This window comes from Rattus norvegicus, chromosome 12, assembly GCF_021556685.1.
Source record: "Rattus norvegicus strain SHRSP/BbbUtx chromosome 12, alternate assembly SHRSP_T2T, whole genome shotgun sequence".
NCBI lineage: Eukaryota > Metazoa > Chordata > Mammalia > Rodentia > Muridae > Rattus > Rattus norvegicus.
This window is the reverse complement of record NC_141545.1, coordinates 30,310,444-30,331,175: the sequence shown is the minus strand read 5'-3', so window position 1 is coordinate 30,331,175 and position 20,732 is coordinate 30,310,444. Positions and strand designations below refer to the sequence as shown.

At 43.2% G+C, this 20,732-nt stretch overlaps 1 protein-coding gene across 1 annotated transcript in view; it reads right to left on the bottom strand.

The window, feature by feature from the left end:
• LOC148002294 (uncharacterized) overlaps nt 1-20,732 on the bottom strand; it is a 148,947-nt gene that overhangs the window by 113,616 nt on the left and 14,599 nt on the right. The window contains exon 2 of the mRNA XM_087579577.1: nt 15,252-15,358. Within this exon, the coding sequence (XP_087435703.1) occupies nt 15,252-15,358 (107 nt within the window). The remainder of the gene's footprint in view (nt 1-15,251; nt 15,359-20,732) is intronic.

Below are 20,732 nucleotides of genomic sequence, written 5' to 3'. Positions count from 1 at the left end.
TCTCTACCTTTCCTCCTCACAGAGTGAACAAACTAATTTGGCAATGCTCTCTCCCAGGATCCTTGCGGCTACTCCACTGGCTTTCTCTCTCCTTTAAGGGTCAACCCTATCATCAATGCTGTCATAGAGAACCCACTAGAAAATGCCTTTCCTGTGACCTGTCCTCTCCTTCATTGGCTGACTGTTATGTCCACGTATTCATTCTCTCTCTCTCTCTCTCTCTCTCTCTCTCTCTCTCCCTCCCTCCCTCCCTCCCTCTCTCTGCCCCTCCCTCTCTCTCTCTCTCTCTCTCTCTCTCTCTCTCTCCCTCTCTCCCTCTCTCTCTCCCTCCCTCATAATTAAATTCCTCTAGAGTCAATGCATTTTCTGACTCTACATGTGCCACAGCTTTTCTTCAAACTACAACATGCAGGTTTTGTTGACTGTGAAGACTGCTCTTTATTAAATAGGGTCATATTCTTCTTTCTGCCAAGTCCAAGGATCAGTTCTCTTTGCTCATTGGACCTTGAGGTCCAGCATCATATATGACAGTTACTCTTTCCTTGTCATAGGTTCTGGTCTTTACGTTCCCTTTATGTTGCCCAGTGATGTGGTAGTTAGTCTTGACTGTCAACTTGGTTGAACTGACAGTTATTTAGGATATTAAATTTATTTAGGATGTTTGGCACACTTCCAGTGTGCCTGTGTTGGTGTCACTAAAAGGATAAACTAAAAAGGTAGACATGCCCTAAATATGAATGGCACCTCCAATAGGTTGAGGGCTCCCTAAAAAGGGGAGAAAGAACAAAGTCTACTAAAATGGTGTGTTTTCTGTCCCCCTCCCCTTTCTCATGTCCTTCTTCCCCTCTTCTTCCCTCTTCTTCTCCCCATCCTATTTGCCCCTTGAGTTTCCCTCTCCCCATTTCTCCCTCCTCTTAGTTCTTCTCCCCTACCTCCCTTCCCTTCTCTCTTCTTTCCCTTCACTTTCTATCCCCTCTCCCCTGCTTCTCTTACCTTTTCCTGGATTTTGTGATGTGAGCATCTCTTCCTAATTATGCTCTGTCCTCCATAATTGGCTGAGATCTCTGAAACCATGAGCTAAAACAATTCTTCTTCTTCTTCTTCTTCTTCTTCTTCTTCTTCTTCTTCTTCTTCTTCTTCTTCTTCTTCTTCTTCTTCTTCTTCCTCTTCCTCCTCCTCCTCCTCATCCTCCTTCATTATCTTTTGAGATATATAACTAGCAAAACTGACCGCCATGCAGCTCCCTGATAGTATCATTAGATACAATCCTAGTGTCTGAGGACAGATTGCCTTTGCTCTCCTCAAGTTTCAGGGTATTTCTGCTGATTTTTTGCACCAGAACCTGGCTCTTAGCTCAACCCCTTCTTTGAGTTTTGTCTCTTTTTCAAGGTCACCAGCTTAAGTGTTAAACAGGCTCTGGTTGACCTACAGTTCTTCCTACCTTTTCATCATCCTGCTGATTGTCTTAAAAGGAAACTTGCTGCCTGCTGCTGTGGCGCTCGTCTCCCTCCAGAATGGTTGACGATTCCTTCATGTTTACCATGTGGCAGAGTTTCTGGCACTGAGCACTACTTAAAGAATATGTAACTGAATGCGTGTGAGGCACCAGCTCTGGGAGCATCTAGAAGCAGACGCATGTGTGGTCCCACCTCCTATCGTGTTGGGAAACATAACATTGAGGATGCCCTCTCTGTGTCTTGTTTTTCTGCTTCTATTTCTCCAGAGCCCAGCACAAGCAAATTGAGTAGGAGCTCAGTTAGTGTTTGAATTACTCTTCCTTTTTCCATGACAAAATAGCTCATAGGATCAAGATAGAACAGGCTTATTTGGTTTCATGTTTACAGTTCATCATGGTGGAAAAATGAATGGCAGTGGGATAATGAGGAGGAGGCTTGTTCACTGCATACTGATAGAGTAAATACAGAGAGATGTGGTCAGAATTAGGTAGGACTATAGCCTTAAAAGACCTCCCTTACTCACACTCTAGTTAACATTAACTACGAACCTGACACAGCCTAGAACTGTATGAGAGGAAAGCCCCAATTAAGGAAATGTGTAGATCATATTGGCCTGTGGGCATGTCTTTGAAGGAGTGTCTTGATTGTTAATTGACATAAGAGAGCCCTTTCAAATAGAGCAATGAAAGCAACCATTCAAAACATGAGTGTTTGGAGGTTATTTCTGATTCAAACCATCATAGTGAATATTAATTACATGCACACATGTATGTACAAGTGCATGCATGCATACATGAGTTAATGAATTTCAGAGCCTATTAGTCATAACTCTAGTACGTTGAGGTGCAGTAAGAATATTTGATCAACTCTACCTCAAAAATAAGTGTTCTGACCAATGGGAGAGCAGTCTTCTCGTGAGGAAAACTAAAAGAAGATTCTTAAAGACAGCCTCCATATATGAGAATTGGGCTTTTAAGTTGATCGTGGCCTGACCCCTCACCCCTTATCTCATGCAGCACAAGCTTGTCTGGCCTTAGATACATTTACACATCCTGCCTTAATTTGATTAGCGACAGATGCTATTATCTGAGGAAATCTAAATTGCCTCTTCCTGTGCTAATGAACTACTGTACCAAGTACATGGGGATTTGAGAGCAAGAGAGATTTATTAATGAGTGCCTAATTAAAGGGACAGTTACAGAGTTCTAGGGGAGAGGGAAAGAATGTTTCCATTTCTTATAAAGACTGATCCTTTTTCTTGACAAAATGAAAATGTTTTACATCTAGTTAAGATCTTTAAATGTCACAATTTAGAAGCTGAGTGAAGAGTTGGGTTTAATGGGATGAAATGGAATGCACTGTTCTCTTCCTGGTTAAGGATGAGGACCATCAGCCTTTCTATCACAAGTCTCCCCAGCCCTTCTCACACGAAGCCCTGCTGCTACATCTTTTCAGCTAATGATGCTCTGAGTATCCAGCCCTGAAACAGATGACTTTTCCATGCTATAATAGAAGTGAGCATCTGAGAATCTGGCCCATGTTTGCTCTATGGTGTACACACAAGGTCTTTGTTTTTGTTCTTCTTCCTATTGGTTTTCATTTTGTTGTTGTTGTGGTGGTGGTGGTGGTGGTGGTGGTGGTGGTGGTGGTGGCTGCTTTGTTTTCCTGATACAGTCTCTTGTAGCCTTGAACTTGCAATGCAGTTAAGGATTACCTTGAATTTCTGACCCTTCTGTCTCTATCTCCCAAGCGCTGTGATTACAAGAGTAGATAACTATGCTCAGTTTATGCTATGCTAGGCACTTTGTGCATCCTCAACTCCGCCAGGCATATTACCCCTCTCTGTACATACTGTTCCCTGCCACTCCCCAGAACATAATAGGAATAGATTCACTGATGGATACTTAAACTTTCTTAAACATAAAGACTTATATCTTAGTTACTTTTTACGTACCTGTTTAAAATACCCAGATAAAAGCAACTTGTGGAAGAAAGGACTTATTTTTGCTCACAGTTTGAGGGTACAGCACATCATGTCAGAGAAGTCAGTGATAGGAGTTTGAGGCAGCTGTTTCCACTGCATTAGCAATCAGGAATCTGAAGGAGATGAATTCTGAAGACCAGCTAGCTTAATTAAATAAATAATTAATTAATTGACATACTTATTTAATTTCCAGAATCTCAGCCCTTAGAGTAGTATGACCCACAATTCTTCCTACTCCAAGGGACCTAATCTAAGAGCCCCCTCACAGGCGTTCCCCAAGGCTTATCCCACAGTGTGATACATATATAGTATCAAGATGTCAATCACAATGAAAAAACACATAGTCCCAGTCATGAGTGAGAAGTCTGGCTCGTGAGTACAAGTTGATTTCATTACCTCTAACTGACAGAATGCTTCTATTACCCATTAGGCATCAAGCAGGAAGGCAGTAGCACTCATGTAGGAGAGGAACACAGACATAAATATGTTTCTTAGTCTTGTTGGCTGTTGCTGTGATAAAATACTCTGGCAAATGCAACTTAAGGGAGAAAGGGTTTATTTGGATAGATAGATAGATAGATAGATAGATAGATAGATAGATAGATAGATAGATAGATAGATAGACGGATGGATGGATAGATAGATAGATAGATAGATAGATAGATAGATAGATAGATAGATAGATAATTAGACAGACAGACAGACAGACAAAATATAGATGTATAGCCAAATCACAACTCTGGGCTATACTCCATCATTGCTAGGGAGTCACAAAGATAGAATCTTGAAACAGCTAGCCATATTACTTCTACAGTCAAGAGCAGAAAGCAGCGAATTGATGCATGCATGTTACTGTTCAGCTCTCTTTCTCCCTTCTCATCTACTCCAGATGCCCCAGCCTAGTGAATAGTGCCACTCCATTTGGCGTGTTTTCATATTTTCCCACTAATTAAGATAAAACCCTCACAATTATGCCTACCGGATAACCTAGTCTGGAAAATCCTTCATGGAGACTGCCCAGGTGATTCTAGATTGTGTTGAGTCAATAATTAAAATTTTACCAAGTCCTCTCTAGTGCCAACCTCTGCCTTCTGGATCATCATACTTTAGATACCTAGAGCCTTGTGCTGGAATTGGCATATCCCCTAAAGAAAGAAGGAAAAAGAACCAAACATAAGTGATATATTCTATGCACATCCCTTACTTTGTTCCTTTGTGAAAACTAGATCTATTTCCCTTTTCTCTTGGGACCATAGCTAGAAGCTTCTGGATGTTTCTCCAGCTGACCCCCACCAACTACAATCGTGTTGTATAGATTAATATAGAGTTCTGAACTACTTTGTGGATTGCTTTTCTTTTCCCTGGCCTTTTGGCAGCTGGGGAATTCTGCCTTATTTGATACTATAAAACACAGAGATTCTGTGTTCCCACTTGCAAACTAAAGAGACTCTTGCAAATGGGTATATTTTCCCAGACCTACACAATAGGCTTAATTGCATGGGTTTGCAGTCTAAGCGGAGGTCGTTTGATGACTAGCTGTTTTGTATCATGAAAGTGCACATTAATTATTTAAAAGATGGACTTATAATTATTGTAAGCCTTAAGTAATTACCTATAATTTTGGTAAGGGTTAGAAAAACTGATAGTCTAGCAAATTCAGGTTTTAGTCATTAGTAAGATCATAATTACATTTAAATTGCAAAATGAAAATTATGCAATTTATCTCCCCAATAATGCATAAACATTAGAGTGATTGTGGGTTTTAATGGACGATAAAAACTGGAGCCACGATGGGCAGTCAGGGGCAATTTTAGTCCCTGGCTATTATTTTATATTTTAACTGCCTCTTCCATTGCATGGCCCTGTCCACACGTCTTCAGATTATCCCTTGGGCTATGGCATTGCTCTCAACAGGAAAGCACTGAGTTCTTTGCAAGATAGGAAGGAACTGAATGGGAATGGAAAAACATGATACATCCAAAGAGACAGTAAAATATTTTCATGACATCGAAGGAAAGAACAAACTTCATGGGATAACTGTAAGTATGGGGTGTCCAATACACCCATACTTCAATTTTCATCTGAATGGAATTGTTCTACTCGTTTTAAGGGTGAGGAAACTGAGGCTTACAGAGTAGATGAGACTGGCTTTAGCATCTGATGGTTCGCCTTCCCAGTCTTCATGCATTCAGAAACAAGACATATTTAATAGCACATAAAAATGTCTGCAGGTTTGGGGGCAGCCTGGGAGATGGTATGGTGGGTAAAGAACTCGCTGTGAGAATGTAAGCATGGATTCTCCAGAAACCACATAAAAGTGAGGCACTAGCAAGAATGCACAAAATGCCGGTGTTCCTACTGAATGGTGGGGGCAGAGGCAAGAGACTCTCTGGGAGATCAGAGGCCACCGAGTCTGGAGAACATGTCAGCAAACAAGAAGAAAGCTTGTCTCAAACACATTAGAAGGTGAGGTGTAACATCGTAAGTCGTCCTCTGGGGTCCAGATATGCATGCACATGCACACACAGCGCCATCTCCCCAACTCTTACTCCATCATTTATGAAGCACCTGTTGCATTGATTACCCTAATCCAAAGAAGCAATTAATACAGACCTGGGGAGATGATTCTATGAGGAAGAGTTTTTGCTGCCCAAATAAAAAGACCTGAGTTTGAATCTCTTGCACCCACATACAGAATTCTGGGCATGAAAATGCATACATATAACTTCAGTACTATGGCCAAAGGGGGGGGGGGATCCCTAGGGCTTCCTAACTGCTTGCCTAGCTCCAGGTTCAGTGAATAACCCTATCTAAATATAATAAGGTTGCGCTTGATAGAGCAAGTGACTCAGTATTTCCTCTGGCTTTTGTGTGCACATACCTAGGGACAGGAAACAGTCTATATAATGCACATACACCACATACAAAACCAACCAGACAAAACCTATCCATTCTCACTAAACAAGCATTGCTGTTCAAAGTGTCATGTGACGTTATGACTTCCTCTTTCAGACTGTCATAAGAGAAGACTGGGTACAGACAAGAAGATCAATATTTTCTCTTGCCGTTATCTAATTATGGAATAATGTCAGCTACAAATATTGACTGAACAGCTAATCTTACAAGATGCCTTGCTGGGCAGTAGAGCATCCTGAAGAGTAGGTCCAGTGTATGCTTTGGTCAAGAAGATTTCAGCAATTCGTACTCTGAGGAAATCAACAAGAGGGAAGCCAAACAAGCAAACTAGAGAGACTCAGGACAGAAGGTACAGTAAAAGGAGTCTTTGATTTTAAGAATGCCTTTGTGATGATAAATCTTTTCAGGGATTTATTTTACTATTTATTTATATATTTGGGTATTTGCACATGAGTGTATACTAGTAGAGGCCAGAAGAGGGAGTCAGATCTCTGGGAGCTGAACTTATGAATGGTTGTGAACCACTGGATTTGGGTTCTGAAAGCTAAACCTGAAAGAGAACGGAGCACTATTAACTGCTGAGCAATCTCTCCAGGCCCAATGATGGTTAATCTTGATTGTCAAGTTGATTGGATCTGGAATCAGCTCAAAGATGTGACCTTGAGGTTATTTTGAGAAGGGATTAACTGAGAGAGGCTTTTCACTCAGAATGCATGGTCCATTTTGACAGGTGGCCAGATAAGAAGGGATCTAAGGGAAATATTGTTTGCCTCATTGCCTTTCATTTCTTGCTGGCAAGTACATCTACCTGCTGCTGCTGCTGCTGCTGCTGCTGCTGCTGCTGCTGCTGCTGCCATCCTTCTGACAAAAGACTCCAAGTTCTTCAGCCTTCTACATTTTTTTCTACTTTTGTATGAATTTGCATAGGTTATTTTGTTGTCGCATGCTATGGTGGCATATGTGTGTAGCTGCATGAGTACATGCATGTGGAGGCCTGAGGTTGATGTTGGGAATCACTCTTGAAACTTACTCCTAGATGCAAACCCAAGGGTGGAAGACGTGGCTTGTCTTGCTAACCAGCTTGGTACAGAAATTTCCTGCCTCCACTTTCCAGGGCTGGAATTACAGATGGGCAGCCATTCCATTCCATCATTCACATGGGTCATGGGATGCAAAATTTGGTTCTTATGTTTGAATTGGCAAGCACTCTAGCTACTGCTGAGCTATCTCCATAGGCCCTTCAATCCCCTGATCTCTCTCTCTCTCTCTCTCTCTCTCTCTCTCTCTCTCTCTCTCACCTTGGGCAACACAGTATGGCAATTTCTAGAAGCTTGTTTTGTTAGCCTCTCTATGCTATGCTGATAAAACTAAAACCATTTAGGCAGTCCTCTAGAAACATGGCTTCTCTGATTTCATAGGCTCAAAGTAAGAGGAGGTCTCCACAGCTGTTGCTGCTCCGCAGACCCTTCTATTCTTCTAGTTTTCTATTTTTTATTCCCAGAATACTATCTTCCCTGATAAAAATCAGAAACTCACTTTGCTGTTATCACTGCTTTTGGGATTCCACCAAAGAGAAACTTTCATACTGGTACTGTGCTGGAATAATACAGAGCCTAAATCAGTGCCCTTCTGGGTACCAGCAGGCATGGGCAGAGATAGGGTGGGGAGTGCAAACACAGAATTTAGAAGAGCATGAAAGGCAGTTCTGTGTCTATGTATTCATGTGCGTTGGTATGGATACGGGCACACCATGATATCGGTGTAGTCAGAAGACCATCTTGGCTTTCAGTCTTCATCCTTGCCTTCCTTGTTTGAAACAAAGTCTCTCTCCCTCTCTTTCTTGCTAATGTATACAATAAACAAGCTGACTTGTGAACCTCCAGAGATTTCCTGTCTTCACTCCCCATCTCACGATAGGAGAAACGCTGTCATACAGGTGTGTTGCTGAGTTTAGCTTTTTACATCAGTTCTGAAAATTCAAACTAGGTTATAATACTTTAACAGCAAGTGCTTTACCCACTGAACTACACCTCCACTCTTCAGAGCACTTCTCTTTCTTTTATTTATGTGTGGGGATATCTGTCTGTCTCTCTGTCTCTCTGTCTCTCTGTCTCTCTGTCTCTGTCTCTGTCTCTCTCTCTCTCTCTCTCTCTCTCTCTCTCTGTATGTGTGTGTGTATGTGTGCGCGTGTCTGTGCGTGCATGAGTGTATGGGCACCTTGAGGAGACCAGAAAAGGATTTCTGATGCCCTGGGCTAGAATTACAGGAAGTTGTGAATTTCCTGATACAGATGCTGGTAGTTGTAAGTCAAGAGGAGTAGTATACCTGATATAGATGCTGGTAATTGAAACCCAGTACCTATGCATACATGAGACTTCCCGCAGAATATGTTTCAATTTGGAGGAGATGGATCTTTACTGGTGAGCCATCTTTCTACCTATTCAATTTCAGTTCTTAGTCAGACTTTTCGGCAGGCAAAGGGCCAACTCTCCAGTCCCAAGCGAAATTTGAAATTCATGTTCAGAACACAGCATTGAATGCAGGAGGTGGTTTGATTAGGAAAGTCAAATACTTCAAGAACTTTGTTTCTAACATTTAGAACACTCAAGATAAATATGAATGAGTGTTTGTAAATGACTGTTTAAATGCTAGATATTATGGGAAGTAGCAAACAAATGATTATTTAATGTCTGCTCTTAGAAGTAATTAATTCGTTGATTTCACATTTCAAAGGTCTTCAACTCACATACCAGTAAATCCATCAGATACAACAAATATTAAAGCTGAAATCCATCTAACTTTCAATTCATAACTGGACCTAGTCTGCCTTCAAGATGCTTATAGCACTGCCAGGAACCTACAGCAGGGCAAAATCATCAAACACAAAACACCTTATGATAAAGAGTTGACCACTACTTTAATTAAGGATTTGGTTGGTATTCGGGCCCATTTCAATGAGTTGGGGGAATAGCGGAGTGAACCATCCTTGCCTTTGCATGCGAACGGCACTGAGTCTGATCTCCAGCACTGCAAAATCAAAACAAAAGTTTAATCCTGTTCAAGTGGAAAGCCCATAGACCAGTTGCTCCATGAGCAAAAGAACATGTCAAAACATGGGGCAGAAACATGTGGATGCATGTTACATCTGTAGTCACTGATCTAAGCTTGCAGAAAGGACATTGCTATGTGAGATTTCTCCTAGGAAACTATAAATCCCCATATACTCACCCCAAATAGTGAACCTAGGATAGACCAAGATAACAATTGCACCAAAATCTAATTTAGTAAATAATGGAGTTTTTAATTAGGGTCAATAACATGAGTATAGGTGATGGGCTACTTACAAGAGCTTGTGTGACCCAAACACAGCAGCTGCATCACTGAGAAGCCCTTCCCCCTACGATGACTCAGGAAAGCTGCATCCCTGATCTTTCTACACCACTTGAGGACAATGCAACAGGTCTAAGAACATACTCTCAGAAGCTTGGTCTGGTCAGTTTCTTTGTCCATCAGCTGTTTACATGTCTTCATGAATGTTTCAGCTTCCCCCAGATATGTGATGTTTGTTTACTTCTTGAATCTCATTAGCTGCAGCCTTTCCCCCTTCCAAGGGGGAATATTTCAGTTTGGAGGAAATTGTTCTGCAATAGACATTCCCAGGAAGACAGAGGGATTACAAAATAAAACAGCCTATTTCCAAGAAGAAAGCAAGAAGAGGATGGGTCAATGAAATAAAAGTCGTTTCAAAGTTCATGTCAAGAAGCTCAAGAAGAAGGAAGACCAGCCTGTGGATGTTTCAGTTCTTCTTAGAAGGGGGGACAAAATACTCACAGGATGAAACACAGAGGCAAAATGTGGAGCAGAAACTGAAGGGAAAGCCATCCAGAGACTGCCCCACCTGGGGATTCATCCCATATACAGACACCAAACCCAGACACTATTGCAGATGCCAAGAAGTGCATGCTGATAGAAGCCTGATATAGCTGTCATCTGAGAGGCTCTGCCAGAGCCTGACAAATACAGAGGTAGATGCTCATAGCCAACCATTGGACTGAGAACGGGGTCCCCAATGGAGGAGTTAGAGAAAGGACTGAAGGAGCTGAAGGGGTTTGCAACCCCATAGAAAGAACAACAATATCAACCAACCAGACCCCCCCCCCAGAGCTCCCAGGGACTAAACCACCAACACATGAAGATACTTATAGCTTTAGCTGCATATGTAACAGAGGATGGCTTTGTCAGACATCAGTGGGAGGAGAAGCTCTTGGAGGAGGGAGGCAGTAGGTGAGTGGGTAGGGAGCATCCTCATAGAAGCAGAGGGATGGGGGGATAGGATAGGAGGTTGCTGGAGGGAAAACCAACCAGGAAGGGGGATAACATTTGCAATGTAAATAAAGAAAATATCAAATAAAAGAAAAAAACTCTTATTTATCCAAAGTAAAGAAAAAGAAAAAAGAAAAAGTCCATGTCATGTCGAGTGACTTGAAATGTGGGCCATCAGATCATGGAGCATGGCAAATGCTAGCCCTGTAGTCTGATCTTTTTCCTGGAGAGAGCAACTGGCACTATTACGTTTAAGAGTGGATGTTGCTATCTGGTCATTCCATCTACTTTTTCACTACCTCCCCCATTAAATCAAACCGCTGCTGATAATAATAAAGGGAGCCCATTAGAGACAAATAAACTCTGTGATTTCATTGCCAATAGAGACCCTGATAGGTAAGATGGACATGAAAATATGACCTGTTTCCTTCAAAGGCATTCAGCTTTTAAGATAATGGCTAATTTTAATTGAGAGCTCATGCAGATACATACACAGCAAGAAACTCAGTGAGGCCAGAACTCAAAGGCTTCCCTTCCCTGAAATACATCCTGATGACCTCCTGACTACACAGGGGTAGTTCAATAGGGGTATCTTGGCCAATCTGACATTTCAAGCTGGTATACTAACTCAACTAACAGATAAACTCTCTCTCTCTCTCTCTCTCTCTCTCTCTCTCTCTCTCTCTCTCTCTCTCTGTGTGTGTGTGTGTGTGTGTGTGTGTCTTTCCTGTTCTTCCTCCCTCCATCCCTCAGTGTTATGGATCAATTCCAGGGTTTTCATGCATGATATACAAAGGTTCTCCCCGAGTTTCTAATTCTCCTTTAATAAAATATAACTTCCTCTTCTCATCTATTCTCCTCTCCTGTTCTCTCCTCTCTTTCTCTTCCCTTCCTTTCTTTTCTTTTCCCTTCTTGTTTCTATATACCACAGTATAGCCTAGAACTCACTATGGATTCCATACTGGCTTTGAAGCCCTGGTTCTCTAGCCTAGGTCTCTCAAGGGCTGGCATGACTGGTCTGTATCATTACACACCACCGGTCATTCTCTTGAGGATACTTGGCCCCACTTCATTTCCTCTATGGTTCCCTCAATTCACCGAACATTAGAGGACTAGGCAAGAACAGTGTGGGGAGTTCCTGTGGGTAAATCCACACAAGAAGAGTTTTCCAGTTACATTCAACTGCCTGGTACAGGAATAGAGAGATTTCGATGCCATGACCCTGGAGTTTTTCTCATTAAGCCCCCAGAGGCACTACAGGAAGATTTTTGGTTAGATGGTATCCTTGGGCAACCTATAATGTTACTTCTAAGATCAAGATCACATACAAAAATTCCAGAGACAGCCAACATGGGGCTTGGTGGATAAAGGCTCTTGCTGCTAAGCGTGGTGACATGAGTTCAAATCCCAGGAACCACATGGTAAAAGAAGAGAGCATATTTCTCTCTGTCTCTGTATCTCTCTGTCTCTGTATCTCTCCCCTCTAAATGAACAAACAATTCATTCATAAAACTTACATCTATGGGATGTTATTAAAATAGCTCATGATTTGATTACACATGCACCACATGCTTACCATCCATAGAACAGGTGGAACTGTATTTGCTGAAATAAACATTCTCCAAACTATAAATAGCTAGGGTGAATACACGAAATAGCACAATTAAAAACACAAAAAAACAAAAAAACCTCACACTAGGTGGCTAGATAAATGGCTCAGTTTTTAAAGGCTTCAGTTCCACACCCACAGTGGGGTGCTGTGTGCATGTAATCCTGCTTTTGATGAGGCAGTCAGTGGAACACTTGGTACTTACTTAGTGGGTCCCAAGAAAAATGAGAGCCGTCGTCTCAAAAGACAAGAGAGAGGGTGTCTGAACAGTAAAGCTAGGTTTGACTTCCATGTAAATCTCTCTCTCTCTCTCTCTCTCTCTCTCTCTCTCTCTCTCTCTCTCTCTCTCCACCTCTCTCTCCACCTCTCTCTCTCCATCTCTCTCTCTCCATCTCTCCATCTCTCTCTCTCCACCTCTCTCTCCACCTCTCTCTCTCCATCTCTCTCTCCATCTCTCTCTCTCTCTCTCTCTCTCTCTCTCTCCACCTCTCTCTCTTCACCTCTCTCTCCACCTCTCTCTCCACCTCTCTCTCTCCATCTCTCTCTCTCTCTCTCTCTCTCTCTCTCTCTCTCTCTCTCACACACACACACACACACACACACACAACTTTATTTCCTTTTTCTTTTTTTAATTAATTTTTTAACGTATTCACATCCCACTCACTGCCCATCTCCAGGTCACCCCTTCCCACAATCCTTTCTGCATTCCCCCTCCCCTTCTCTGAGTGGGTGGAATACCCACGCCCACCCCCTGCTATCCACTGACCCTGGGACTTCAAGTTCTCTTCGAGGCTAAGTGTTTCCTCTTCCAGATTTTCCCCTACAACTCTGGTGCTATTTGGTCATCTGTGGCTACAGAAAAGTGTTTTTCCCATTAACAAATTCAAGGCAGACAAGCAGGCGATGAAGAAGATAAAATGGGAGGCAAGGGCAACCTCTTCTTTTTTTGCTTTTCGACATGCATTTTCCGACTTCCATTTGAGTATAGGTTGTCTGGCGTATTTGAAAAGCTCACTTCAAAGGAAATCATAAGAACTTGTTGCAGGAGAAATGGAGAGGCTTTTCCAATTTCCCAACTTCAATAAATTGCTTCTTGGCCACATCTCTGAAAGTCACTCTGGACAGGAAATTGACAGAGATGGTTCATTTCGGGGGCAGGGGGTATGAAAATACCACTGAACTGGGGCAAGGATATCACTGGGACAGAGTCCCTTCAGCAACTGGATCCAAGATCCTAAAGCTTCATTTACAAAGAACGTGGGAATTGCGGTCCAGGAATCTGCCCTTGTGACGTGTGAGCAGGGGGTATACATACAGTTTCCTAGCCTCCGCTAAGCATTGCATTTTCCTTTTTAAACTTTATTTTACTTAGGTATTATTTCACTGTGTGTATGGTGTGTGCACATGTATATATGTGCCTGTCATGGCATATATGTAGAGGTCAGAGAATAACTTTGTGAAGTTAGTTTTCTTCTTCTAGCCTTATGTGGGTTCAGGGGGATCAATCTCAAGTTCTCAGGCTTGGCAGCAAGCTCCTTTACCCACCGAGCTGGCCCTATATATGAGATGATACTTTCAAGTGAAGAATAAGCTGCCGTATAATATACGGTATTGTTATAAATAAGACCGTATTCATTGCCGTTTCATGGCTAGGACAAAAATGCCTGACTAACACACCTTAAAGAAGGAGGGGTTCCTTTTTGCTAATTATTTAAGAGGTGTTACAGGCCACCACATTGGGGGATGAGGGAAGGCATGGCAGGACTTGGAAGTGGCTGGTCACATTGCATTAAGGAGGAGGCGGAGAAGAGAGCAAGTGAGGACTTATATAAAACCCCAGTGCCTACCTCCAGTGACCCACTTCCTCATGTGAGGGTTCAGCCCACAGCCCGACGGTCACTTGTAGGCCAGTACTCACTGTAACACAGCATCATGCAAAAGAAATATGTACATGCTATTGCAAGCTACAGGTGAAGGTTGGGAACTACTAGATGTAACAATGATATAACCCAAGGTAATTCTTCAACCAGAGAAGCCCAAAGATTCTGCACCCAAAGGTTCTACAACTAGCTAAAGCGACATCGCCAGCCAGGAACTGGGTCTACAAATGCATAAAGCTGTGGGAGATATTTCGCACGCAAACCACAACAAATACCTCCCTGCTTCTGCTACTGATTAGCTTGTATACTGAATGGGCACCCTCAGTGTCTTCTAATGCCACTATCCAGGGGACCATTCTCCCCAAATCTTTTAGCTCTGATGAGTCGTTTGACTCCTGATACCCATATCTCAGGCTCACTTTCCTATTATGACAGGCCTAGAATTTTTTTTTTCAATTGTCAGGCCATCTATGTGTCCAGCCTGTTTCTTTACTGGTCTGTGTTTTTTCACCTAACATCTCTACTCACCCTGATCCTTATTTGGGGGGATCATTGCAATAAACCAAATTCCCTCAAAGAACATGAGTTTATTTGTTTGGTTCCTGGATATTTAAGTATTATGCAAAAAAATTGTGCAAAAAAAAAAACTCCTTATTACATATTGAGTCATATACAACAATGTATTCTATGCAGATTCATGCCAACTGCCCTCCCCACTCTTGTTTGAGTAAAGTGAAATTACCTTGGTATCAATCTCAGCTTCATTTATGCCTGCCCTCTTGTACCAAACGTAACAGAATTAGGGAGGTAGCAAGTTAGGCATTTGTGAGGAAGGCACTGGGTAAGTACCTTTCCAGATACCACATCCTTGGTATTGGATGCGTATGTTCAGCTGTGGGAACATAGACAGGTCTTGGTTGCTAGGGCACAGCTTCCTGAGAGGCAGCACTAACTCTGACAGTTTGTCTTCCAGCTGGCACTGTAATTGAGTCATCCCAGAGCGATTCCACCAATCTGTAACGTCAGATGCTGCCGGACGACAAGATCTGTGGTAAGAGTGAACTGCCCAGGCACCAGCTTACCTTTCTTCTCTGCCTGGGGAATGCATCCTTTGGTCAGAAGCAATGTCGTATGAGACAGTGAATAATGCATTCGCTTGACAGATGACAGTGCCGGTTGAGCCCGGGGCCTGGAAGCAAAAGTGAAAATCATACTCAAAACAACGGTCTGTTCCAGTGAGAATAAATGGCAGAGGCCTGTTAACAGGAATGGACCAGTGTCATCAAGCTACCTCCAGGTGTCTGCATGAATTCCTTCTGTGGTTCGTGTGTGTGCGCATGTGTGCATGCACGTGTGTGTGTGTGTGTGTGTGTGTGTGTGTGTGTGCAAGAGTGCCCATAGGTGCCAAAGATCAATGCTGTATATCTTTCCCCATTGCTGTGCATCTTGTGTTTTGAAGCTGAGTCTCTCAGTAGAGCTAGCAAATTCCCATTTGGCTAGACAGGGTGTCCAGTGAGCCCTGGAGATTCACCTGTCCCCATGCCCCAGTACTGAAATTACAGGTATGCGCCTTCACACTCAGAAGTTTAGCATTGGTTCTGGGGGACTGAGCTGACACTCCCAGGACTGCAGATCAAGTGTTTCATCTACTTCTCTGCCCCTTTACTGTGTCGAACATGGCCCTCCAAACAAAACAGCCACCGCCTCTGTCAAATAAGCTGTGCCTTCTTGCAAGACACTATCTTGGTCAAGCAGGTTTGTAGACTGTTAACATTCCCTCAAGGGAGAAGCAGATGGGAAAGGTCATTCAACCCTCACCTGAGTTTCTAGCCATTCTTCCCAGTGGGTTTGTGTGTAGTTCTGCCATAATTGCAAGGGGCCTCTGGGTCTAGGAAGGGCTAGAATATATAATGTAGTCTCGGGAGTTGACTTCAAGAGGGCTCCATCTATGGGACTATGGGGAAGTCACAATACGTGCCAGGCAAAGAGTTATTGTAGCCTCCTTGAGGTCTGCCATGTTCCTCATTCGTGTTCTGTAAGAAAGTCCAATACACTTTTGGCTCCCCAAGATGAACTGTAGGGGAATCATGCGTTGACTTGTCACTGGGGCTCTGTATGGAGGTAATGGTGTTTACATCTCCCCAGGGAAGGAGTTCTTAAAACATCCTGCATGAACCCCCGGAGGAAGGCTGTCTTATAATTGGTGCTTCCATAGATGTAGGCTGAATAGCGATGTCAGTGCACTGCTCACTCTAGAGCAGTGGTTCAACCTGTAGGTCATGCCCCCATTGGGGGTCAAAGCATAGTTGACAGCCAGTGATGTAGAGTGACATCAGGAGACAGAGGTATGAGAAGTCCATACCTCTGAGACTGCCCTTACCTTCTACTGCATAACTTTACATGGACTTAGATACGTGGAGTTTGAGGGTAATGACACTGAGATTATTCTGTCCACCCATTAAGACATTCCTCAACTATGAGCATTTATACTGGAGGCAAATATTCACAAACCAACCTGGTTTTGGGAGGGGCATTTGCTGGCAAGAAGGTTCAACAGGTATAGGCTCTTTCCACCAAGCCTGACAACTTGAATCCTTCCTCATGACTTTCTTACTCCAGTACATTGTCCTCTAACCTCTATACATGCAACCTACTTACTATCAATACCTACTTCTTGCTTTTCCCATACCCTTTCCACTGATGTCACACTAGGCCATTGTTGCAGATCTTGCCTTTGAAGTATCTGTGTACTCAGCAGCCTGGCTGACCCACAGTGACTGCACCATTCACCATTGCTACGGCTTGAGGATGGAGTGTTTCCCATTGGCTCCTGTGGTCAATGCTTGGTCCCAGACAAAGCTACTTTGAATAGGTGTGAGAAACACTCATGTGTACATAAATATGCACCTGTTGGCACACATATAGAGATCAGGAGACAATGGTAGGTTTTCTGCTCTTTAGCTTTCTGCCTTATTCCTTTGAGATAAAATCTCTCAAGAAACTGGAGTCAGGCTGGCTGAAGTCAGCAAGTCCCAGCAATGCTCCTGTGTCTGTCCACTACAATAATGGAGTCACAAGCACACACAGGGGCACACTTGGAATTTGGTGTAAGTGTTGGGGATTTGAACTCAGATCCTGATGCTTGAACAGCAATCTTTCTTACCAAGACACCTCCTCATCCCTGCTGCCCTCTTTAAGGACCTTCCTAATAACAGCATTACCTTAGATCCCAGAAACCCAATTTTTGATTGGAAGGAAATCTGCCATCCCCCTGCTGCAGCTTCTGCCTCAAGTTATTGAATTTCCAGACATAGTAGAATCATATTGAAGGCTGCCACGAACAGGAAAAAAAGGAAAAAGCTCATAAATGCCTGTGCTCAGCCCGTGGCAGGTTTTCATTAGGTCTTAATGAAGCCTGGGTCTGCAATCCCGGAGGGCCTTTTTAATTTCCACTTGATCTGGGCGCAACCAGCTCCTTAGCCCTGAGCATCCCCAGCGGAACACCAATAATTCTTGGTTTCACATATCAGAATCAGAACTCAAGGCTTGAGCTGGGAACAAAGAAGTGGCATTGATTAATTGTAGAAAGATCTAGAATGACTCCAAATAGCTTCTGTGGAAGAGAGTATATGAATACTCACCTGCATGTACCACACACACACACACACACACACACAAACACATACACACACACACACACAATGTACATCACACACAAAGCACACACCACACAGCATACATACAATACACAATACGCATAAGCGATATACATAACAACACACAAACACAAACACACACACACACACCAGACATACCACATATACAATGTACATCACACACACAAAACACACACCACACAGCATACATACAATGCACATAAGCGATATACATCACAACACACAAACACACACACACACACACACGGCACTCATACATACAATACACAATACGCATAAGCGATATACATAACAACACACAAACACACACACACACACACACACACACACACACACACACACACACACGGCACTCAAAATATATCCTTAAAGGGCATGTTCCCAATGACCTACTTCCTTAAACTGGGCCCCACCTCCAGAAGGTTCTTCTGTCTCCATATAGTCCACTTAGCTATAAATCCATTGTCATTTAATTAACCTACTGATGACATTGGAGCTCTCATGAGCCAATCACCTCCTGAAAGCCCCCACCTCCGTACACTGCTTCACTAAAGACCAAGCTTTCAGTGATGAGTGTTCTGGAGGAGAAAAGCATTTAAAGCTCCAACGTGACAACAATTCTTGTTCATTTTAATTTACATATGTGGTGTATGCACATGCATTTGTATGCTCTCTGCACATGCATGTCTGCACAGATACTCACACATGTTGAGGCCAGACCAGGATGTCTGGTAGGTATCTTACTCCACCACTTTCTACCTTGAGACTGAATCTCTTACTGGGCTGGCCTCCAGCAAGCTCCAGTGGTCTCCTGTCTCCTCCCCATGGTGCTGGGGGTTCCAGGGACACACTGTAAGTTCAGTTATTACCAACAGTGCAGGACCACTGTTCTCTCTTGTGCATTGATGTTTGCTGGTCTAGATATGTGTGCATTTCCACTTACTGTGCCTCTCCACTTTGCCCCACGACGTGGAGAATCCAAACCGGGTCTGAGGCACAGCAGCCCCGCTAACCACTGCTGGCTGTTCTAGTTGAACATATGGTTGCTTTCATTGCACAGGAGTCTCTGGCCCCATACACATGGGTCTAGCTGCCACTAGCAATATTGCAGGCTGGCTTGCTGTTGACAGCATTTTCATATGCTAATAAGAATAAATAATTCATGTGCAGTAATCGGCCCTGTGCTGCTTCTCTCCTCTTTACTGGTCCCTGGGGGGACACAGTAGACCATGGGTGGTGCTAGATCTGCAGAACATGGAGACAGTGACTGGGGAAGGCATCACAAGGCTCTCTCTCATTCGGAGGTCCTGCATGTTCTGTGCTGGCAGCTGAGGACCTGCCATAGTGAGCCCCCTGTGTCAGCCCTGAGAATGGTTCTGTCACTGAGCATTTCTGGCTTAGCTGACCCCTCGTGGTGACTGTTTAAAAGCAGGCACCCTGTGATTGTTTCTGGACTTTGTCAAGCCTGAGCAAACTCTCCATGAGAGGCAAGGCTCAGCAAGACCACAAGGGCTTTTCCTATTTAGGTTAATGTCGGCGTCACCCTGGAGCCGGGAGGAATTTTCCAAGCCACTAATTTGTACTCTGCTAGGAGATGTGAAGGATGAATAGTGTCGGTTTTGGCTTCCTAAATGGGAGCACTGCTTGGGTACTGGAGGCTCTCAAGTTCTTATCTGGCATTACTTCTGCGTGTGCTAAGCGATAACTTCTGGTGTTCCCATTTAATTCAACAAGTATTTATCACGTACTGCTGCATGCCGGGCCCTGAGCTAAGTGCCTCAGAGGGGCAGGTATAAAGATGAATGGTTCATTTACCCATTCATGTTTCCATCTAATCACTCACTCAGCAAGCACTTCTGAGTGCCTAGTGTTAACTGAACCCCTCTGAGTGTTGTAGGTGGCTCTGTACGCTAGTGATGACTTATTTGAGTGGCTTTCTCCTTGCTTTTCTCCTGAGATATGTGTGAGAAATCACACATTGCAATTTGAAGGGGAGTTCTCACCTCTCCCGCGATTTTGGTATATGTTTGTGATATGCACACATTTTCATGTGGGTAGGCACATGTATGTGGGGATGCTATGCACCTGTGTGACTGTACACATGGAGACTGGAGGTCGATACCTGGAATCACCCTTATTTGCTTTCCTAACTTACTCAGTGTGGCAGGGACTGCCAGTCAAACCCAGAGCTCACCTCTACTGGCCATTTCTTCTCAACTTGACACACAATAGAGTTACCTGAGGAGAAGGAAGCCCAACAGAGGAATTGTCCCCATCAGACTAGTCTGTGGGTGTTTCCTTGATTAATAATTGATGTGGGGGGGAGGACAAAGACCACTATGGGTGGGGCCATTCTTGGGCAGATGGGGCTGGACTATACAAGAATGGTGGCTCAGCCAGCCAGGGGAGAGAGAGCAGCATTCTTTCCTAAGTTGTTTTCTGATGGTGCTATGTATAGAAAACTAGGACACAACCAATATGGCTACTGTCCTAGCTAATGAGAATTAATATATTATATATATATACATGTATATATATATATATATATATAGAGAGAGAGATTGATGTAGGTATAGATATGCTACAATGTATATTGTATAATATAATAATAATAGCATGTTGAATTTAATAATTTTAATATGTAATTTATAATATATACATAATGAACATAATATATTATATGATATAATATGCTATGATATGATATCAATAAGTCCTAGCTAGCTTGCTCTGGAGATGTTCTGTTTCCGCCTTCCTAGACTGGAACTACAGACAGCTGAGCAGGCCGTAGAAAGCAAGACAGTAAGCTGTGTCCCTCCATGGTCTCTGCTTCAGTTCCAGCCTCCTGATTCCAGCCTTGGCTTCTAACCATGATAGCCTCTAACC